This window comes from Phyllobates terribilis, unplaced genomic scaffold (assembly GCF_046119375.1).
Source record: "Phyllobates terribilis strain yellow unplaced genomic scaffold, ASM4611937v1 Scaffold_1__5_contigs__length_1240528914, whole genome shotgun sequence".
Lineage (NCBI taxonomy): Eukaryota > Metazoa > Chordata > Amphibia > Anura > Dendrobatidae > Phyllobates > Phyllobates terribilis.
Window position 1 is genome coordinate 909,033,501 of NW_027362761.1, and position 18,789 is coordinate 909,052,289.

General features: G+C 44.7%; 1 protein-coding gene across 1 annotated transcript in view; it reads left to right on the plus strand.

The window, feature by feature from the left end:
• The window catches only part of ADAD1 (adenosine deaminase domain containing 1), a 178,078-nt gene extending 174,473 nt beyond the window's left edge, over positions 1 to 3,605 (plus strand). The window contains exon 11 of the mRNA XM_073655618.1: positions 3,377 to 3,605. Coding sequence (XP_073511719.1) covers positions 3,377 to 3,490 — 114 coding nt within the window. The 3' untranslated portion in view covers positions 3,491 to 3,605. The remainder of the gene's footprint in view (positions 1 to 3,376) is intronic.
• The last annotated feature ends 15,184 nt before the right edge of the window (positions 3,606 to 18,789 follow it).

An 18,789-nucleotide genomic window follows, 5' to 3' on the forward strand; every position in this document is an offset into this window, starting at 1 on the left:
TGCTGGCCCTGCAGCGGGGCCCAACGGGGGATTCCCCGGTTTCCCGGCAGGCCAGTCCGAGTCTGACTGGAGCACAATATAGCATCCCGATTTACTGCATATTATACTATATTGCTCCACCTCCTTTCTGAGGTTTGCAGTGTGCCAAACCAATGGTTGGCGTCCATACTTATGGCATTACTGTGTGTCTACAAAAGCTTCAGTTGATCACAATGTATTGAGCACTAAAGTGACATATCTGCAATTTTTACCCTGCAACATCCAGCAACCTACAAATTTGAGACAATTTGGGTGTAAAAATGGTCACTACAGCCATACATAAATACTTTGAGGGGTGTAATATCTAAAATTAGGTTACATCTCAGGATTTTCTTTCATAATTTCGTCTGAGCCTCAACAATTGTTCCTCTATGCTTTGTAAATCGCCAAATTTGACACACAATGTACATGGCACCCTTTCATTGATGAGCTATGTCATATTTCTTGGCCTGATGACAACTGTATTGGGGCATTTTTGGGTACATATGTGATCCAAAAAAGTTATGTTCACTTTTATTCTGTGCTCTATGCTGAGCACTTATGTTGGCGTTTCTGTCAAAATCTCCAATGCTTGATTCAGACAGAACCATTCACTGTAATGAGGCAGATAGTCACTTTGGAATCCTTATAGCGTTCAGAGCGTTCTAGTGCTCTCCATCTTTTTAGAGGTGCAGCATTTGATTTCAGTCATGGGGTCGAGAGCGGCCGGTTAGGTCATTGCTGTGAGAATACAGAACGGCCGCTGTAACTGTGCCCCGAACCTGACTGACAGCCCGCCTGAATGTATAGCCAATGTCAGTCAGTGCCAGGGGCGCGGTTACAGCAGCCGCTCTGGATACTCAAAGCAGTGACCGAACCGCCCCCGCCTCCATGACTGAAACCGAATGCTGCCAGGGAGAATAAAGTTCATTTTCTCCCCTCTGCATTCGACTGAGTGCAGACGCCGGGCAGCATAATAACTCTATTAACATGCAGATTAACCTCATAATTGCAGGTTAACAGTGTTATTTCTGGTGACAGGTTCCCTTTAATTTTGTAGTACATTACTTCAATTAAATGGCGCCGGGGTCAGCGCGTGCGCATGCAACGCTATCTGCACTACTAGATGCATTATGTAAAATAGGCAGGTCAGTGAAGGCACAGCGAGCTGTCATAAGAGCATACAGATGAATATGTAAACAGAGCAGCAGATAGAGCGCCCCCCACAGGCCGCCCCAAAGCACAGGCATATCATTATCTCCAAACTGAAAGTAAAAATTACACAAGAACCACAGGACGGATTTAATCAACCAAGGTATCATCAGTGTAATGTCGCCCACCTGACAGTGTATGTACAGTCATGGGCAAAAGTATTGAGAATGAGACAAATAGTAATTTTTCCAAAGTTTACTGCTTCATTTTTTGTAATGGCAATTTGCATATACTCCTGAATGTCAAAGAGTGATCAGCTTAACAGCAATTACTGTACTTGCAAAGTCAATATTTGCCCAGAAAATGAACTTTAACCCCCAAAACACATTTCAACATCATTGCAGTCCTGCCTTAAAAGGAGCAGCTAACATCGTTTTAGTGATTGATCCATTAACACAGGTGTGGGTGTTGATGAGGACAGGGCTGGCGATCAATCAGTCATGATTAAGTAAGAATGACATCACTGGACACTTTAAAAGGAGGCTGGTTCTTGGTATCATTGTTTCTCTTCAGTTAACCATGGTTATCTCTAAAGAAACACGTGCAGCCATCATTGCACTGCACAAAAATGGCCTAACAGGGAAGAGTATCGCAGCTACAAAGATTGCACCTCAGTCAACAATCTATCGCATCATCAAGAACTTCAAGGAGAGAGCTTCCATTGTTGTCAAAAAGGCTCCAGGGCGCCCACGAAAGACCAGCAAGCGCCAGGACCGTATCTTAAAACTGTTTCAGCTGCGGGATCGGACTACCAGCAGTGCCGAGCTTGCTCAGGAATGGCAGCAGGCTGGTGTGAGTGCTTCTGCACGCACTGTGAGGCGGAGACTCTTTGAGCAAGGGTTGGTTTCAACGAGGGCAGCAAAGAAGCCACTTCTCTCCAGAAAAAACATCAGGGACCGACTGATATTCTGCAAAAGGTACAGGGAGTGGACTGCTGAGGACTGGGGCAAAGTCATTTTCTCTGATGAATCCCCTTTTCGATTGTTGGGGACATCTGGAAAACAGCTTATTCGGAGAAGAAGAGGTAAGCGCTACCACCAGTCTTGTCTCATGCCAACTGTAAAGCATCCTGAAACCATTCATGTGTGGGGTTGCTTCTCAGCCAAGGGAATCGGCTCACTCGCAGTCTTGCCTAAAAACACAGCCATGAATAAAGAATGGTACCAGAATGTCCTCCAAGAGCAACTTCTCCCAACCGTCCAAGAGCAGTTTGGCGCCCAACAATGCCTTTTCTAGCATGATGGAGCACCTTGCCATAAAGCAAAGGTGATAACAAAATGGCTCATGGAACAAAACATAGAGATTTTGGGTCCATGGCCTGGAAACTCCCCAGATCTTAATCCCATTGAGAACTTGTGGTCAATCATCAAGAGACGGGTGGACAAACAAAAACCAACAAATTCTGGCAAAATGCAAGCATTGATTATGCAAGAATGGACTGCTATCAGTCAGGATTTGGTCCAAAAGTTGATTGAGAGCATGCCAGGGAGAATTACAGAGGTCTTGAAGAAGGGGCAACACTGCAAATATTGACTTGCTGCATTAACTCATTCTAACTGTCAATATAACCTATTGGTACTCATAATATGATTGCAATTATATTTCTGTATGTGATATAAACATCAGACAAACACTAATAAAAACCAGAGGCCAGCAGATCATGTGAAAATATAATTTTGGTGTCATTCTCAAAACTTTTGGCCATGACTGTAGTTTACTGAGCACAATCCTGCTGACAGGTGCGCTTTAACAGGCCACAATACCTAGCAGATCCAGAGGTCATTCTTTAACCACGAGTTGCCATAATGATCATCAGCACCCTGTAAACACGTCTCTTGGGGGCACTGATGTGTCAAATGAGGAAGCCTCAGGATGCCGCCGTTGCTGTTGATTGCGACATCTAGAGGGCTAAACAGACAGTTTTAAGTTAAATTGACCTCTTGAGGAAATTGTGCAGAGCACAGATCCTGTGTCCACACAATCAGCTGGACGTACAATTATGTTAATTTGCAAGAACTTATTGGCAAGTAGGATGTATCAGTTCGTCTAATGTTGGACAAAGGAGTTAAAACGCTTGCCAATTATTAACCTAGACTGTGGTAGTATTGCTTTATAACCATTTTCATATGTGATTTTTACCCTACAGAACCTTTCTGGATCGTACCAAGAAGCAAAGTTCTTGTTGAAGTCCTATTTTGAGCAACGAGGTTTGGGGCCTTGGATTGTTAAACCGAAAACCATTGAAAGCTTCAGGGTGTAATCCTAGAATTGGAATTATTCACATATGTCACCTTTAAATGTTTTGTTGTTATTTGCCTGTTGCTAACTGTATTGTTTTAAAAACCCTGCTGGGAAAAAAAATATTTTTCTCTAAATAGTTTAGATCATAAACCATAAAAAAAGTATTGTCATAAAGATCTTATTTGTGTTTAATATTTCGTTAAAATGCTGTAATCAAGCCACTTATGTTACACATTTCAGAAAACTGTTTGTTTTTTTTTTATCTTAAGTATTACAGAAGTCATAACATTTGTATACCTGTCCCTTTTGTTTATCCAAATACAAACATAAGTTTCATGTTGGTTGTGTTGGTGTTTCTTGTGACATTTTGAAAGGGTTATTTGCATATGTTCATTAATTGGTCACTGTCCTTTAAACAAGCTTTGCATTATTACTTACGTTTAAAGCACCATTAACCCCTTCACCTCTGGACAATTTTCCTGTTTTCATTTTTTCCTCCCCTTCTTTCAAGAGCCATAACTTTTTATTTTTCAAGCCATGTTTGTTTGTTTTTTTTCAATGTTCAATATATCATAAAATTGACATGGTCAGTACGAATACTCAGATACCAAACATGTATAGGCTTTTTTTGTTTCGTTTTTTATTCAAGTAGTGGAAAAAAAAAAATAATAATTGCTTTTATCACCATTTTCCAAGACCCGTAATGTTCTCATTTTTCAGGATATGGGGCTGAGTAAGAGCTTTTTTTTTTTTTTTGCGCCCCATGTGACATTTTTATTGATATTTTGGGGTAGATACGATTTTTTGATCACCTTTTATTGCAAAAAGTATTTCTGACATTTTGATTTTTTTCTTGTTACTCAGTTTGCTGATCGGGTTAATTTATTTAATATTTTGATAGGTCAGACATTTCTGAATGCAGCGATACCAAATGTGTATTTTTTTTTATTTTTAATGGGGCAAAAGGAGGGTGATTTAAACTTTTGTATTTTTTTTATTTAAGATTTTTGAATTCATTTATTTATTTTTTTATACTTTTTACTGAATTAAATAGTGACCTTAGGAGACTTGAAGCTGTAATTGTCTGATCGCTTGTGCTATACATAGCATTGCTTGAACACTGCTTTGTAAAGCAGAAATCACGATATCCTATGAATCCAGACCCCCGGTTGTCATAACAATCCATCAGCGCCTCGCGATCACGTGACGGGCATGCCGATGGACAGGATCAATGACGCTTTTCATGTCTGCGTGTTTTAAATGCTAGTGTCACTGACTGTGGCATTTAACTGGTTAATAGTGTTGAGCGAGCACTAGAATGCTCGAAGCTCGGGCCGAGCTCGCCGTAATACTCGGGTGCTCGACCCGAGCAAAGAGCCCAATGTTAGTCTATGGGAGACCCGAGCATTTTTGCGGCGGCTCCCCCGGCAATCTTTTAAAAGCCTAACAAGTGCCCAAAACGATAGTGACAGTGCTCAAATGACATGGGGATCGCCCCAGGAAGCTTTTCTGACCCCCAGGTCACTACTGTCAACAACGTGGTCAGAGGTATTAAGCCACTTTTAAGGGCTCACAATAAAACGTTCAAAAACTAAACTGAAACTGCTTTCCTGTGAAATATGTTAAGGAAGTTCCTTTCCAGGGTAAAGACTTGTGTATAAGGTAAAATAAATAACCCCCCCAAAAAAATACTCCTCCACACCTTGGGCTATGTTCACAAGTACCATTTTTTATGCGTTTTTGCACGTTTGTATTGTTTTCAACCGTGACAAATGCATTCACCGGGAAATGTCATTTTAACATTTTACAATCTTATCTGGCCATGTGCTGTGTGACACATGCATACAGTGCTGAAAAGACATGGGAACAGCATAGGGAAGACCCCTGGAAGCATCTCTGACTCCCAGGTCACTGCCTAAAAGTGTGCCCATCAGAAGTGATCCTTGCAACTATCCCCATGCAAGTCCTTGTCCCAGGGCAGTGTTCAATTGTACCTTCCCCATTCCTTGCAATGCAAGCGCAAATATGCAGCCAACCAACCACCCACCCACCCGCAGGCTGCAATACCATACTGCTAGCTTTCACTTGAAATGGGGCCTTTTAGTTTGGAGGAGGCCGAAGTTGGCCACTACCTCATGGCTGCGTCGGTGGCGAGGTCTCCATACTCAGTCCCCAGCCGCCACTATTTGTCCCGGGAACCTTCCCCACACTTTTCTTAGCCTGGCCTGCTTTAGGGCAGCATTGGACGAGCCCACCAGACAACCATAGATGACTCCGGTGGGCCCTGGCTTATCCATCAGAGGAGTTGAGAGTGCCAAGGTGGGGAGCATGATGATGATAGAAGTTAGCATCTGCTTTGTTTTCTTGGAATGCAAGCGTAAGTGTGCAGCCTGCCACCCACCCACCCCCAGGCTGCAATACCATACTGCTAGCTTGCACTTGAAATGGGGCCTTTTAGTTTGGAGGAGGCCGAAGCTGGCCACTACCTCATGGCTGCGTCGGAGGCGAGGTCTCCATACTCTGTCCCCAGCCGCCCCTATTTGTCCCGGTGCGCCTTATACATAAGATTAAGCGCGCATACCAAAACATTACCTGTGCCCTCCCCAGTGCATTTAGTTGGAAGGACAGCCTATTCTGCTGTAGTGTGTGCGTGCCAAACCCCTGTTCATGGTACATGCGAAGTTCTTGTCCCAGGGCAGTGTTCAATTGTACCTCTTCCATTCCTTGCAATGCAAGCGCAAGTATGCAGCCTGCCACCCACCCACCCCCAGGCTGCAATACCATACTGCTTGCTTGCACTTTAAATTGGGCCTTTTAGGCATGTGTAGGCGGAATCTGGCCACCATGTCATGGCTGCGTTGGCGGCCTGGTATCCATAACCGGTCCCCAGCCGCCCCTATTTCTCCTGTCATCTTCCCGCACACTTTTCTTAGCCTGGCCTGCTTTAGGGCAGCATTGGACGAGCCCACCAGAGAACCAGACTCCTCCGGTGGGCCCTGGCTTCTCCATCAGGGGAGTTGAGAGTGCCAAGGAGAGGAGCATGATGATGATGATGATGATAGAAGTTAGCATCTGCTTTGTTTTCTTGGAATGCAAGCGCATGTATGTAGTAGCTGCTAGGCCTGAGGTGGTCAGCGTTTTGGCGCCTATCCTACCTCCCCCGAGGATTGCTGGATGTTTTCCTGCTACTATCCCAGTTCTATGACTCCCGTTAAAACAAAGCTTCAGGTGATAAATGATGGATGCAAAGGAGAAAGAGCAGGAGGAACAGGGACCATTCACATCAATATCAGGCCAGTCAACCACATATGTCTTGTAGGATATGTTTCTGTAACAAAAGGAGCTTTTTGGCTACACAGTTATAGGGCATACAGTGAGTGCAATTCCTACCAAAAATTTCAAGGCATTCCAATGCCCCTTGGAAATAACATGGAGGTCAGAGGTAATTAAAAACAGCATTTCAATGCCACTTGGAAGAGCTGTGGAGTTCAGAGTGGTTTAAGAAGACTGTTTTAATGCCCATCGGAAGAGACGTGGAGGTCACAGTAGCTTAACAAGATGGTTTTAACCCCTTTACAACCCAAGGTGGTTTGCACGTTAATAACCAGGCCAATTTTTACAATTCTGACCACTGTCACTTTATGAGGTAATTACTCTGGAACGCTTCAACGGATCCCCCTGATTCTGAGATTGTTTTTTCATGACATATTGTACTTCATGATTGTGGTAAAATTTCTTCGATATCACTTGCGTTTATTTGTGAAAAAACAGAAATTTGGCGAAAATTTTGAAAATTTTGCAATTTTCAAAATTTTAATTTTTATGCCCTTAAATCAGAGAGATATGTCACACAAAAGAGTTAATAAATAACATTTCCCACATGTTTACTTTACATCAGCACAATTTTGGAACCAAAATTTTTTTTTGTTATGGAGCTATAAGGGTTAAAAGTTGACCAGCGATTTCTCATTTTTCCAACAAAATTTACAAAGCCATTTTTCTAGGGACCACATCACATTTGAAGTCACTTTGAGAGGTCTTTATTACAGAAAATACCCAAAAGTGACACCATTCTAAAAACTGCACCCCTCAAGGTGCTCAAAACCACATTCAAGAACTTTATTAACCCTTCAGGTGCTTCACAGGAATTTTTGGAATGTGGAAGAAAAAAATGAACATTTAACTTTTTTCACAAAAATGTTACTTTAGACCCAATTTTTTTTTATTTTCGCAGGGGTAACAGGAAAAAATGGACCCCAAAATTTGTTGTGCAATTTCCCCTGGGCACACAGATACCTCATATGTGGGGAAAAACCACTGTTTGGGCGCTCGGAAGGGAAGGAGCGCCATTTGAATTTTCAATTGTAAAATTTGCTTGAATAATTAGCGGACGCCATGTTGCGTTTGGAGAGCCCCTGATGTGCCTAAACAGTGGAAACCTCCCACAAGTGACCCCATTTTGGAAACTAGACCCCCCCCCCCCTGGGAACTTATCTAGATGGGTGGTGAGCATTTTGAACCCCCAGGTGCTTCACAAATTAATCCGTAAAAATGAATAGTTTCCAAAATGGGGTCACTTGTGGGGGAGCTCCAATGTTTAGGCACACAGGGGCTCTCCAAACGCGACATGGTGTCCGCTAACAAATTGGAACCATGTCGCGTTTGGAGAGCCCGTGTGTCTAAACATTGGAGCTCCCCCACAAGTCACCCCATTTTGGAAACGACCCCCCAAGGTACCTATCTAGATGCATAGTGAGCACTTGGAACCCCCAGGTGCTTCACAAATTGATACTTAAAAATTTAAAAAAAAAAATTTCCACTTATTCATTTTTACGAATCAATTTGTGAAGCACCTGGGGGTTCCAAGTGCTCACTATGCATCTAGATAGGTGCCTTGGGGGGTCTAGTTTCCAAAATGGGGTCACTTGTGGGGGAGCTCCACGGTTTAGGCACACAGGGGCTCTCCAAACGCAACAGGGTGTCCGCTAACAATTTGAGCCGATTTTCCATTCAATTTGTTAGCGGGACACCATGTCGCGTTTGAAGAGCCCCTGTGTGCCTAACAGTGGAAACCCCCCACAAGTGACCCCATTTTGGAAACTAGACCCCTCAAGGATTTTATCAAGGGCTATAGTGAACATTTTGAACCCAGAGGTACGACACAGAATTTGATAACATTAGGTCATCATATTGAATAAGTTGTCATTAGTCTTGAGCTCAAGTGCTCGCTACTTGAGTTTGCATCGGGTACTCAGGTATGCACCATGTACTGCGTGTGCTCGAGTGACATGCTCGAGTCCCTGCCCCGCATGTTTCACAGTTATTAGACACCCCAAAAAAAGACATGCAGGGATCGCTCGTGCATTGCAGGCTATCCCCGCAAAGTTTTTTTTGGCCGTGAAGCATATGGGGCGGAGACTCGAGCAGGTCACTCAAATACCCACGATACTCAATGCATACCAGAGCACCCGATGCAAACTCAAGTAGCGAGCACTTGCTCTCAACACTAGTCGCCATATCGTCATCTTTTTTCCTTACTTTTGAAAAAAATCCCAACCTCATCACAGCCCCAGCCCTAACCCTAGCACAACCCTAATCCGAGAATTTATTTTTTACGCCGTTCCTCGTGCGGTATAAGTGATTAGACGACTTTATTCTTCGGGTCGGTGCGATAACAGCGATTCCAGAATCATATGGGGTTTTTATGATTGACAGCTGTCACACACTAAAAGACGCATTTTTTGTAAAATCTAGTTTTTGCATCGCCATATTTTGAGAGCTATAATTTTTCCATATTTTGGCAGACAGAGTCATGTGATGGTTTGTTTTTTGCGGGATGAGTTGACGTTTTTATTGGTGCCATTTTCAGGCACGTGACATTTTTTGATCGCTTTCTATTCCGATTTTTGGGAGGCAGAATAAACAAACACCAATTCAGGAATTTTTTTTTTTTTCTGTTCCACGTGTGGTAAAATTGATAAGGCAGCTTTATTCTTTGGGTCAGTACATTTACAGCGGTACCACATTTACATAGTTTTTCTATGTTTTGACGCTTTTACACAAAAGATATATTTTATAGAAAAAATTATTTTTTTGCATCGCTTTATTCTGAGAACTATAACTTTTTGATTTTTCGGATGATGGAGCTGTATGGCGGCTTGTTTTTTGCGGGACAAGATGACGTTTTCAGCGGTACCATTTTTATTTATATTCGTCTTTTTGATTGCGTGTTATTCCATTTTTTGTTTGTCAGTATGATGATAAAGCATTGTTTTTTGCTTCGTTTTTTTTTTTTTTTTTTTACCGTGTTCACTGAAGGGGTTAACTAGTGGGACAGTTTTATAGGTCAGGTCGTTCCGGACGCGGCGATACCAAATATGTGTACTTTTATTGTTTGTTTGCTTTTTTTTCATAATATTTATTGATGGGTACATTATATTTTTATTTTTGGTGGATTATTTTTTTTATTTTAAATATTTTTCCAATTTTTTTTTTATTTATTTTTTCACTTTGACAGTTTTTACACTTTTTTACTTTGTCCCACTGTGGGACTTTCACTTTTTTTTATTCTGATCACCTGCATAGCATAGGGATGGAGCACCATCCCTGTGCCATGCAGGCAGTCAGCGCTGCACAGTGAGAAGATTGTTTGGTCGTGCACTGCGCATAACCAAACAATGTTCCTGGTGACCCGGATGTTGTCATGACTACATCGGGTCGTCATGGCAACACCCGGGAAGCCCCGGAAGAGGAGGTGAGTATTGCGATCACCTCCCCTTGCCACCGCAGTGCTGCGATCGACTTCAATCGCAGCATTGCGGGGGTTAATGTGCCGGGAGCAGTGCGGGACCGTTCCCTGCACATTGTCACAGCTGACACCCGGTACTATCAGCTGACACCCGGCGGCGATCATGCCTGCACAGCCTGTGTGCACACGCGATCGCCATGACGTACTAATACGGGTCAGGCTCTTAAGTCCCAGGGCACAGACACGTATTAATACGTCATGGGCTGTAAAGGGGTTAATGCCCCTCGGAAGAGATGTGGAGGTCCCAGTAGCTTAAGAAGACTGTTTTATTGCCCCTCGGAAGAGACGTGAAGGTCACAGTAGCTTAGCAAGACTGTTTTAATGCCCCTCGGAAGAGACGTGAAGGTCCCTGTAGCTTAACAAGACTGTTTTAATGCCCTTTGGACAAGTGGTGGATGTCGCAGTAGCTTAACAAGACTGTTTTAATGCCCCTCGGAAGAGACGTGGTGGTCCCAGTAGCTTAACAAGACTGTTTTAATGCCCCTCGGAAGAGACGTGGAGGTCCCAGTAGCTTAACAAGACGGTTTTAATGCCCTTACAAGAGCCATACAGTACAGCATCTTTAAAAATATTATTCCCATTATTGGGGAGTGGGTCTCCCCCAGTCTTTGCTTATGCCTTTCAAGCAAAAGCTGACAAAAATAAGGACGGAGGAACTTTCAATAATGGCAACACGGACCATGGTCACCCTGGTGGTATAGTGGTGGTGGAGGCTGAGGATAAGGAGAAGAACATAAAACAGCCGAAATGAGGATGCGTATACCCATGTGTGGGTGTGAAGCGGTGCATGTGAATACACCTCCCGAAATAACAGTGGATTTGACTTTGTTACTCTGCTGTCATTTGGTGGTGATGAGAAGTCTGGCCCAATCCAGCCCTTGTTCATTTTGAGCAAAAAAGAAGCAAGACAAAAATATATCTCATACCCTACCATAATTATATATAAATGTAAAGCAAAATTGCATAATAAATATAGGGTACTTGGTGAACTATTTTTGATCAAAAAAAGTATACAAGCCGTCCCACCAGCGGCAAGGTGACCCTAAATTGGGACGGTACCTATACTGCCTATATTAAAAACCTTACTGTATATCAAAGTTGAAGTAATGCATATAAAAGGGTAGACAAATAGGACCGGGTCCCAACTCCAGACCACCTAGGCCCGTGGTAAGCTACATATATACCAATCAGCTCAACAAAGGGCATGCCACACCCTTAAATTGCACAGAATGCAAACAAGTCAAAAAACCAGACAATGTGAACTGAGGTCTAAGATGGCAGACATACAAGAAACAGAGGCATGTTCACACTAGCAAAAAAGAAGCAAGACAAAAATATATCTCATACCCTACCATAATTATATATAAATGTAAAGCAAAATTGCATAATAAATATAGGGTACTTAGTGAACTATTTTTGATCAAAAAAAGTATACAAGCCGTCCCACCAGCGGCAAGGTGACCCTAAATTGGGACGGTACCTATACTGCCTATATTAAAAACCTTACTGTATATCAAAGTTGAAGTAATGCATATAAAAGGGTAGACAAATAGGACCGGGTCCCAACTCCAGACCACCTAGGCCCGTGGTAAGCTACATATATACCAATCAGCTCAACAAAGGGCATGCCACACCCTTAAATTGCACAGAATGCAAACAAGTCAAAAAACCAGACAATGTGAACTGAGGTCTAAGATGGCAGACATACAAGAAACAGAGGCATGTTCACACTAGCAAAAAAGAAGCAAGACAAAAATATATCTCATACCCTACCATAATTATATATAAATGTAAAGCAAAATTGCATAATAAATATAGGGTACTTAGTGAACTATTTTTGATCAAAAAACATGCCTCTGTTTCTTGTATGTCTGCCATCTTAGGTAGGGTATGAGATATATTTTTGTCTTGCTTCTTTTTTGCTAGTGTGAACATGCCTCTGTTTCTTGTCTGGCTTGTTCATTTTGATAAGGGTCAGATTGTCAGTTGACAGGCGAGTGCGCTTATCAGTTACAATTCCCCCAGCGGCACTAAAAACACGCTCCGATAACACGCTAGCGGCAGGGTAGGCCAGGACCTCCAAGGCGTACAGAGCGAGTTCATTCCAAGTTTCCAGCTTGGATACCCAATAATTAAAAGGCACAGAGGAATCATGGAGGACGCTTGTACGGTCGGCAAGGTACTCCCTCACCATCTTTTGAAACTTTCCACTCCTTGTGAGAGTACCCCGCACCTCAGGGTCTGTCCGAAGGGAGGTTCTGAGAAAACTGTCCCAGAACGTTGACAGTGTTCCCCTGTCTCTGCTGGATTGGAGTTGCGTCTCTCTCGCATGTACGCTTTGGTTGGGCAACGAACTATGACCTCTGCCGCTAGCGTGTTCAGATGGGAATTTTTTTAACAGTTCTGCAGCAAGGGCCTTCTGGTACTGCCCCATTTTTGTAGACCTCTCCACCTCAGGAATAAGAGAGTGAAAGTTCTCCTTGTAGTGGGGGTCTAAAAGTGTCACCAACCAGTAATGACTGTCACCCAACTTTTTGATAACGCGAGGGTCACGGTTAAGGCAGCGTAGCATAAAGTCAGCCATGCGTGCCAGACTGGTAACGGGCAAGACTTCCGTGTCCTCACCAAGGTGACGACTGACCATGCTCTCCCCCCCCCCCCCCCCCTCACTCCCCCTCCCCTTGTCCTCAGGCCACCCACGCTGAACCGACGGTATGACAGTTGTACAGGTACTACCGTCTACAGCGCATGCTACAAGCTCCTGTTCTTCCTCCTCCTCTCCCTCATTGTCCCCCAATGCACGTTGGGATGAGATGAGGCTGGGCTGTGTGTAATCGACCGCTACGGCTTCTTGATCCATCTCATCATACTCTGGCTGCAATGCCTCCTCTTTAATTCTCTGCAGAGAGCGTTGCAAAAGACAGACAAGTGGAATGCTGACGCTAATGATGGCGTCATCGCCACTCACCATCTTGGTGGACTCCTCAAAGTTTGTCAAGATGGTACATATGTCAGACATTGAGGTCCACTCCTGAGGTCTTATGTGTGGAGTCTGACCTGAATATCGACGGCCTTGTTGCAGCTGGTACTCCACAACTGCTCTCTTCTGCTCACAAATCCTTTGCAACATGTGGAGGGTAGAGTTCCAACGTGTGGGGACATCACACACCAGTCGGTGTGACGGAAGCTGCAAACGCTGCTGCAACACAGCAAGGGCGGCGGAAGCTGTAGCCGACTTGCAAAAATGAGCTGACAGGCGGTGTTCTTTGACAAGCAGATCTGGCAACTCGGGGTACGATTTAAGAAACCGCTGAACCACGAGGTTAAGCACATGAGCCAGGCATGGTACGTGTGTGATCTTGCCTCAGAGCCACCACCAGGTTACGGCCATTGTCACACACGACCATGCCTGGATGTAGGTTCAGCGGTCTCAGCCACAGATTTCTCTGCTCTTTCACAGCTGTCCACAACTCACAAGCAGTGTGAGGTTTCTCACCTAAGCTTATGAGTTTCAGCACAGCCTGTTGCCGCTTGGCGGAGGCAGTACTGCAGTGCTTCCAGCTTGTAACTGATGTCTGAGATGGAGGCTGAACATGAGGAGGAGGAGGATGATGCGTAGGAGCTGTACACTGTGGGGGCAACTCTGACATAGAGCCCACAATCCTCGGTGTGGGGAGGATGTGTTCCGTCCCAAGGTCCGACTGGGTCCCGGCTTCCACTATGTTTATCCAGTGTGCCGTCAGGGAGATGTACCGTCCCTGGCCACAAGCACTTGTCCACGTGTCCGTTGTCAGGTGGACTCTCCCAGTAACTGCGTTGTTGAGGGCACGGCAGATGCTTTGGGACACGTGCTTGTGTAGTGCGGGGATGGCACACCGGGCAAAATAGTGTCGGCTGGGGACCGAGGGACGGCCACCACCATAAGGTTGCGGAAGGAGTCCGTCTCCACCAGCCTAAAAGGCAGCATTTCCAACGCAAGCAGTCGTGAAATGTGCGAATTTAGGACTGTGGCCTGTGAGGCATTAGCTGCGAATTTCCGCTTTCGTTCAAAGGTCTGGGATATGGACAATTGAACGCTGCAGTGGGACGTGGACGTTGATGCTGTTTCTTGAGAAACTGCCATAACAAGTGAAGACTGAGAGGAGGGGGCATCTTTGCATGCAGTATGGACAGGGGATTGCCTTGCACACACAACAGGGGGTTCTATTGCACGCACAACAGTGGAAGAAGCAGTGGTGACACCCGCTGACACTGGTCGTGGACCTTGAGGTTCGCCCCACAAAGTCGGGTGCTTTGCTGCCATGTGCCTGATCATGCTGGTGGTGGTCAGGCTTGTAGTTTTGTCACCCCTCTGATGCTGGCATGGCAGGTGGTACAAATGGCCTTTTTGGGGTTATCAGCAAGAGTCTTTAAAAAAATTCCAGACGCTGGAAGACCTACAGGTTGTACTGGCAACGTCCCTCGTGTTGGTGTTACCGGGAACTGTTGCCTGCCTTCTGTGTGCGGCCACCACACTGCTTCTTCCTGCCTGTTGGGGTACTCTGCCTCCATCACCCTGTGTGCTGATGGCCTCGCTCTGCATGTCCTCCTGCCACGTTGGGTCAGTTACTAGATCATCCACCACCTCCTCTTCTTCCTCTTGCGCACCACGATCCTCCTCCTCACTTCCTGGCAATTGTGTCTCGTTATCGTCCACCTCTTGTGACAAATTGCCAGCGTCGACTTGCTGTGGCTGTTCAAATATTTGGGCATCGCTACATGGGATCTCCTCTTCCACCACTTCAAGTGGAGCAGGCGAGGGGCACAAATCTGGAAATGGACCAGTGAACAGCTCTTCAGAGTGTCCAAGTGTGGGATCAGTTGCTGTCTGACGACACTCGGCATGGTGGGAGGAAGGAACATCAGGGTGAGGAGGAGTATGCGGTCGAGACTCACGGCTACTAAGATTTGACCGTGTGGAAGACAGACGGAGGTGGTGGTGCCCAGGTAACTGGAAGTATTATCTGCTGTCCAATTAATAACCTGTTCACACTGATCAGTTTGCAATACTGGTGTTGTTCTGTGCTTCCCTACTAATTCGGTCAAGAAGTGGGAGCGAGAAGATGTGGCTGTTGGTTGTGGCACATTTTCACCTTGGCCACGGCCCCGTCCTCTGCACGCACCATCACCAGAACGTCCAGTTCCACGTCCCTTGCCACGCGCCTTGCCCATTGTAAAGGAAGTAAAATAGCTTACACTCTCACTATCAATGGAAAAAGGGTAATAAAAAGTAGAATAGAACCGGGGAAGAGGAAAACCACAGTTCTATTTCTCTGGCCTACACCCGACTTTTAAACAATCTGAACAATCAGGGAGAAACTATTACTGTTTTTCTTTACGGAAAAAATAACAAAAGCTGGATAATAGAGATTTTTTACTGTGGAACGGCAAAACCACAGTTATAATTTACTGGTGTATACCAGACTTTTTTAAATATATATATTTGCGGCTGAACAGTGAGCGACACACTAAACTGTTTTTTTTCAGATACAAATGGCCCAAAAGTGGATAATACAGAGGTTTGACCCGTGGAGCTGCAAAACCACACTTCTGTTTCTCTGGCCTACACCAGACTATTTTCAACAGATATATTTGTGTCTGAACTATCACAGACACACTTTTTTTTGGTGGTGGTGGGGGGGGGGGGGGTAATAAGACGGGTATTTGTACAGTGTGAAGGAGGTAAAAAAAAAAGAGGATTTCGATGAAAAAAAAAGATTTTTCCTGGCCCCCGAGACCTGGAGCCAAGTCCAGCAATTTCAGCAACAGGAGCACACAGGACTGTAATGCAGCGTTTGCTGGTATAACCACTGCGTCTCCTATACAGCCTGGCTGCCTGATATCTGGGATGGATATTAGTCCTGAGAAGGACTGTTTGTTTGATCTGGCAGCCTTTACAGTCCCTACACTAACTATTTCGCAGTATATATCTCTCCCTAAATCAGCAGCGCTGTCCCTACATTGTCTGATCCCAGCCGTCTGTATCCAAGATGGCGGCGCCCGGTTTTAAATACTCGAGGTGACGCTGTGCGGCCAGCCAATCAATGTAATGCTCACAACCAACATGGCTGCGGCATTACAGTGACTGGCTGGCAATCCCTGCATGATCATTGGCTCTGTAAAGAGCCCCAAACATGCAGGGCGGAGACCCGAGCTCCCGCCCCAGTAACCCGGAAATGCTCGGTGCTCGCCGAACATCATGAGTAGCGTGATGCTCGGGCGAGTACCGAGCAGTGACGAGCATGTTCGCGCAACACTACTGGTTAACAGCTGTGGGTGGATCGGCACTTGATGGGGAAAGATGCAGGCTCAGTGTGTGAGCCCACATCAAAGGCAGGTACATGGCTGATGACATACATGTACGTCAACGGTCGTGAAGGGGTTAATTCCATGGTGCTGTACATGTGAAATGGGTTACATACATATTACTTACTTAAAATAAACAAACTGACAGACACAGAGAGGGAGAGACCCTTCCCTCACGGGTTTACAATCTACAGGATATCGGGGAAGGTGACTGTAGGTCGAGGGTTGGAGCAGCTCCAGTGGCAGTGAGGTTATTGCTTTCCTGAAGAGATGTATTTTCAGGTTGCGTCTGAAGGTTCCAAATGTGGGAGACAATTGGATGTCCTGAGGCAATGAATTCCTGAGGATGGAGGGGATACTTTGTAAAAATCTTGAAGTGGATTGGGTGAGGAACATATGAAAGTAGAGGGGAGGAGGAGGTCTTGTAAGGGCTGGAGATTGTGTATGGGGAAGTATAGGGAGATTAGTTTGGAGATATATGGAGGAGACAGACTATGGAGAGGCTTGTAAATCATTTAGTAGTTTAAATACTAGTACAAGCATATATAGGAGACTTCATAATTATTTTTTATCCACGAAATATGTTTCTTTCACTGCTTATGAGATACCTTTCCCCCTCTTCCTTCCTTCTGAACTCATCATTCACTCTGAAAAATGGCTCAAATCCATCTTTGTCTAATCAAGACAGACAACAATAAAGAGAAAAACGGAGCTAAATACCACGCAAAAGAAGTAAACCGGAAGTATAATGCATATAAAATACTTGTACATTTTGTTAAACACTTGTTAAAATGAGTATAATAACAGGTATACGTGGTTACTTGATGAAAACAGAGTGACAACACTGGCAAAATTAACATGTCAGTATGATGGGAGCAAACAACTAGGTGTGTGACATATGAGAACACAAGTGTCTGTCATATAATAATAACGCTGACACAACAGTAAATCCCAAATGTGAAAGGGCTCTGTCTCCAAGTAAAAAACATGACAGTCATATGCTATAAAGGCAATAGTATGTACAATATCATGCTAGCAGCATAACCCATGAGGATATGTGCCATCATGTTTCAACAAGAGTGGTATCCATCAAAAAGAGTATGCTCCCCCATAAAGTACTGTAGTGCCAAGTGCGTCAGATAGAGAGCACCTATGCATGTTTCACGTAGGCTTCTTTGGGGGGCCTATGTGTTGTATGTGTTAAGCGGTCTTTTTATATGCCTCCTGTACCTATCACCCAGATGAAGGAAATGATCATCGCACTGTATGGGCACATGTGGGCGGGACTTTCTCCGCCGATTCCATCATTTCCGGCGTATCACGATGACTATGCGTGCCAGGAAGAAGACTTCCTCTGACGTCAGTGACACGCATCGCATCGGTCAGATGCCTTCAAAAATTGACAAGGCAACGTACCTATTGAGGCCCTAGCACTCTCCCTCTCTAATTCCTCCAGAATATGGATAGCCTCTAGTGATGGGCGAGCACTAAAATGCTCGTTACTCGGGTCGAGCAAATTGGAATGCTCGACTCGAGCAACGAGCCCAATGTAAGTCTATGGGAAACTCAAGCATTTTTCCGGCAACTCCCCCCGGCGGTCTGCAGAAGGCCTAAAAGTTGCCCAAATCGATGGGAAAAGTGCTCAAATGACATGGGAGTCAGAAATGCTTCCAGAGGTCTTCCGCATGCTGTTCCCAAGTCACTGCTGTCAACAGTGTTGTCAGAGCTATTACGCCACTTTCACTGACTCACAATAAAACATACAAAAACGAAACCAAAATGGATTTTCCTGGGAAATATGTTAAGGGACATCCTTTCCAGGGTAATGACTTGTATATAAGGCAAAATAAATAACCAAAAACAAAAATGCTCCTCCAAACCTTGGGATATGTTCACATGTAGCGTTTTTGAAGCGTTTTTGCACTTTTGCATTGCTTTCAACCAAGACAAATGTATTCACCGGGAAATGTCATTTTAACATTTTACAACCTTATCTGGTCATGTGGTGTGTGACACATCATCAGATACATCCTGTTTCATTTATGCTGGAGGGACTCTGAAAGTCACAAATCCTATTTTTATAGGGCCATCAGGCGGCTCTTCCTTTTCTGAAAGGGCCATCAGTCGGCCCTCGCTATTGTTAGAGAGCCATCAGCCGGCTATGC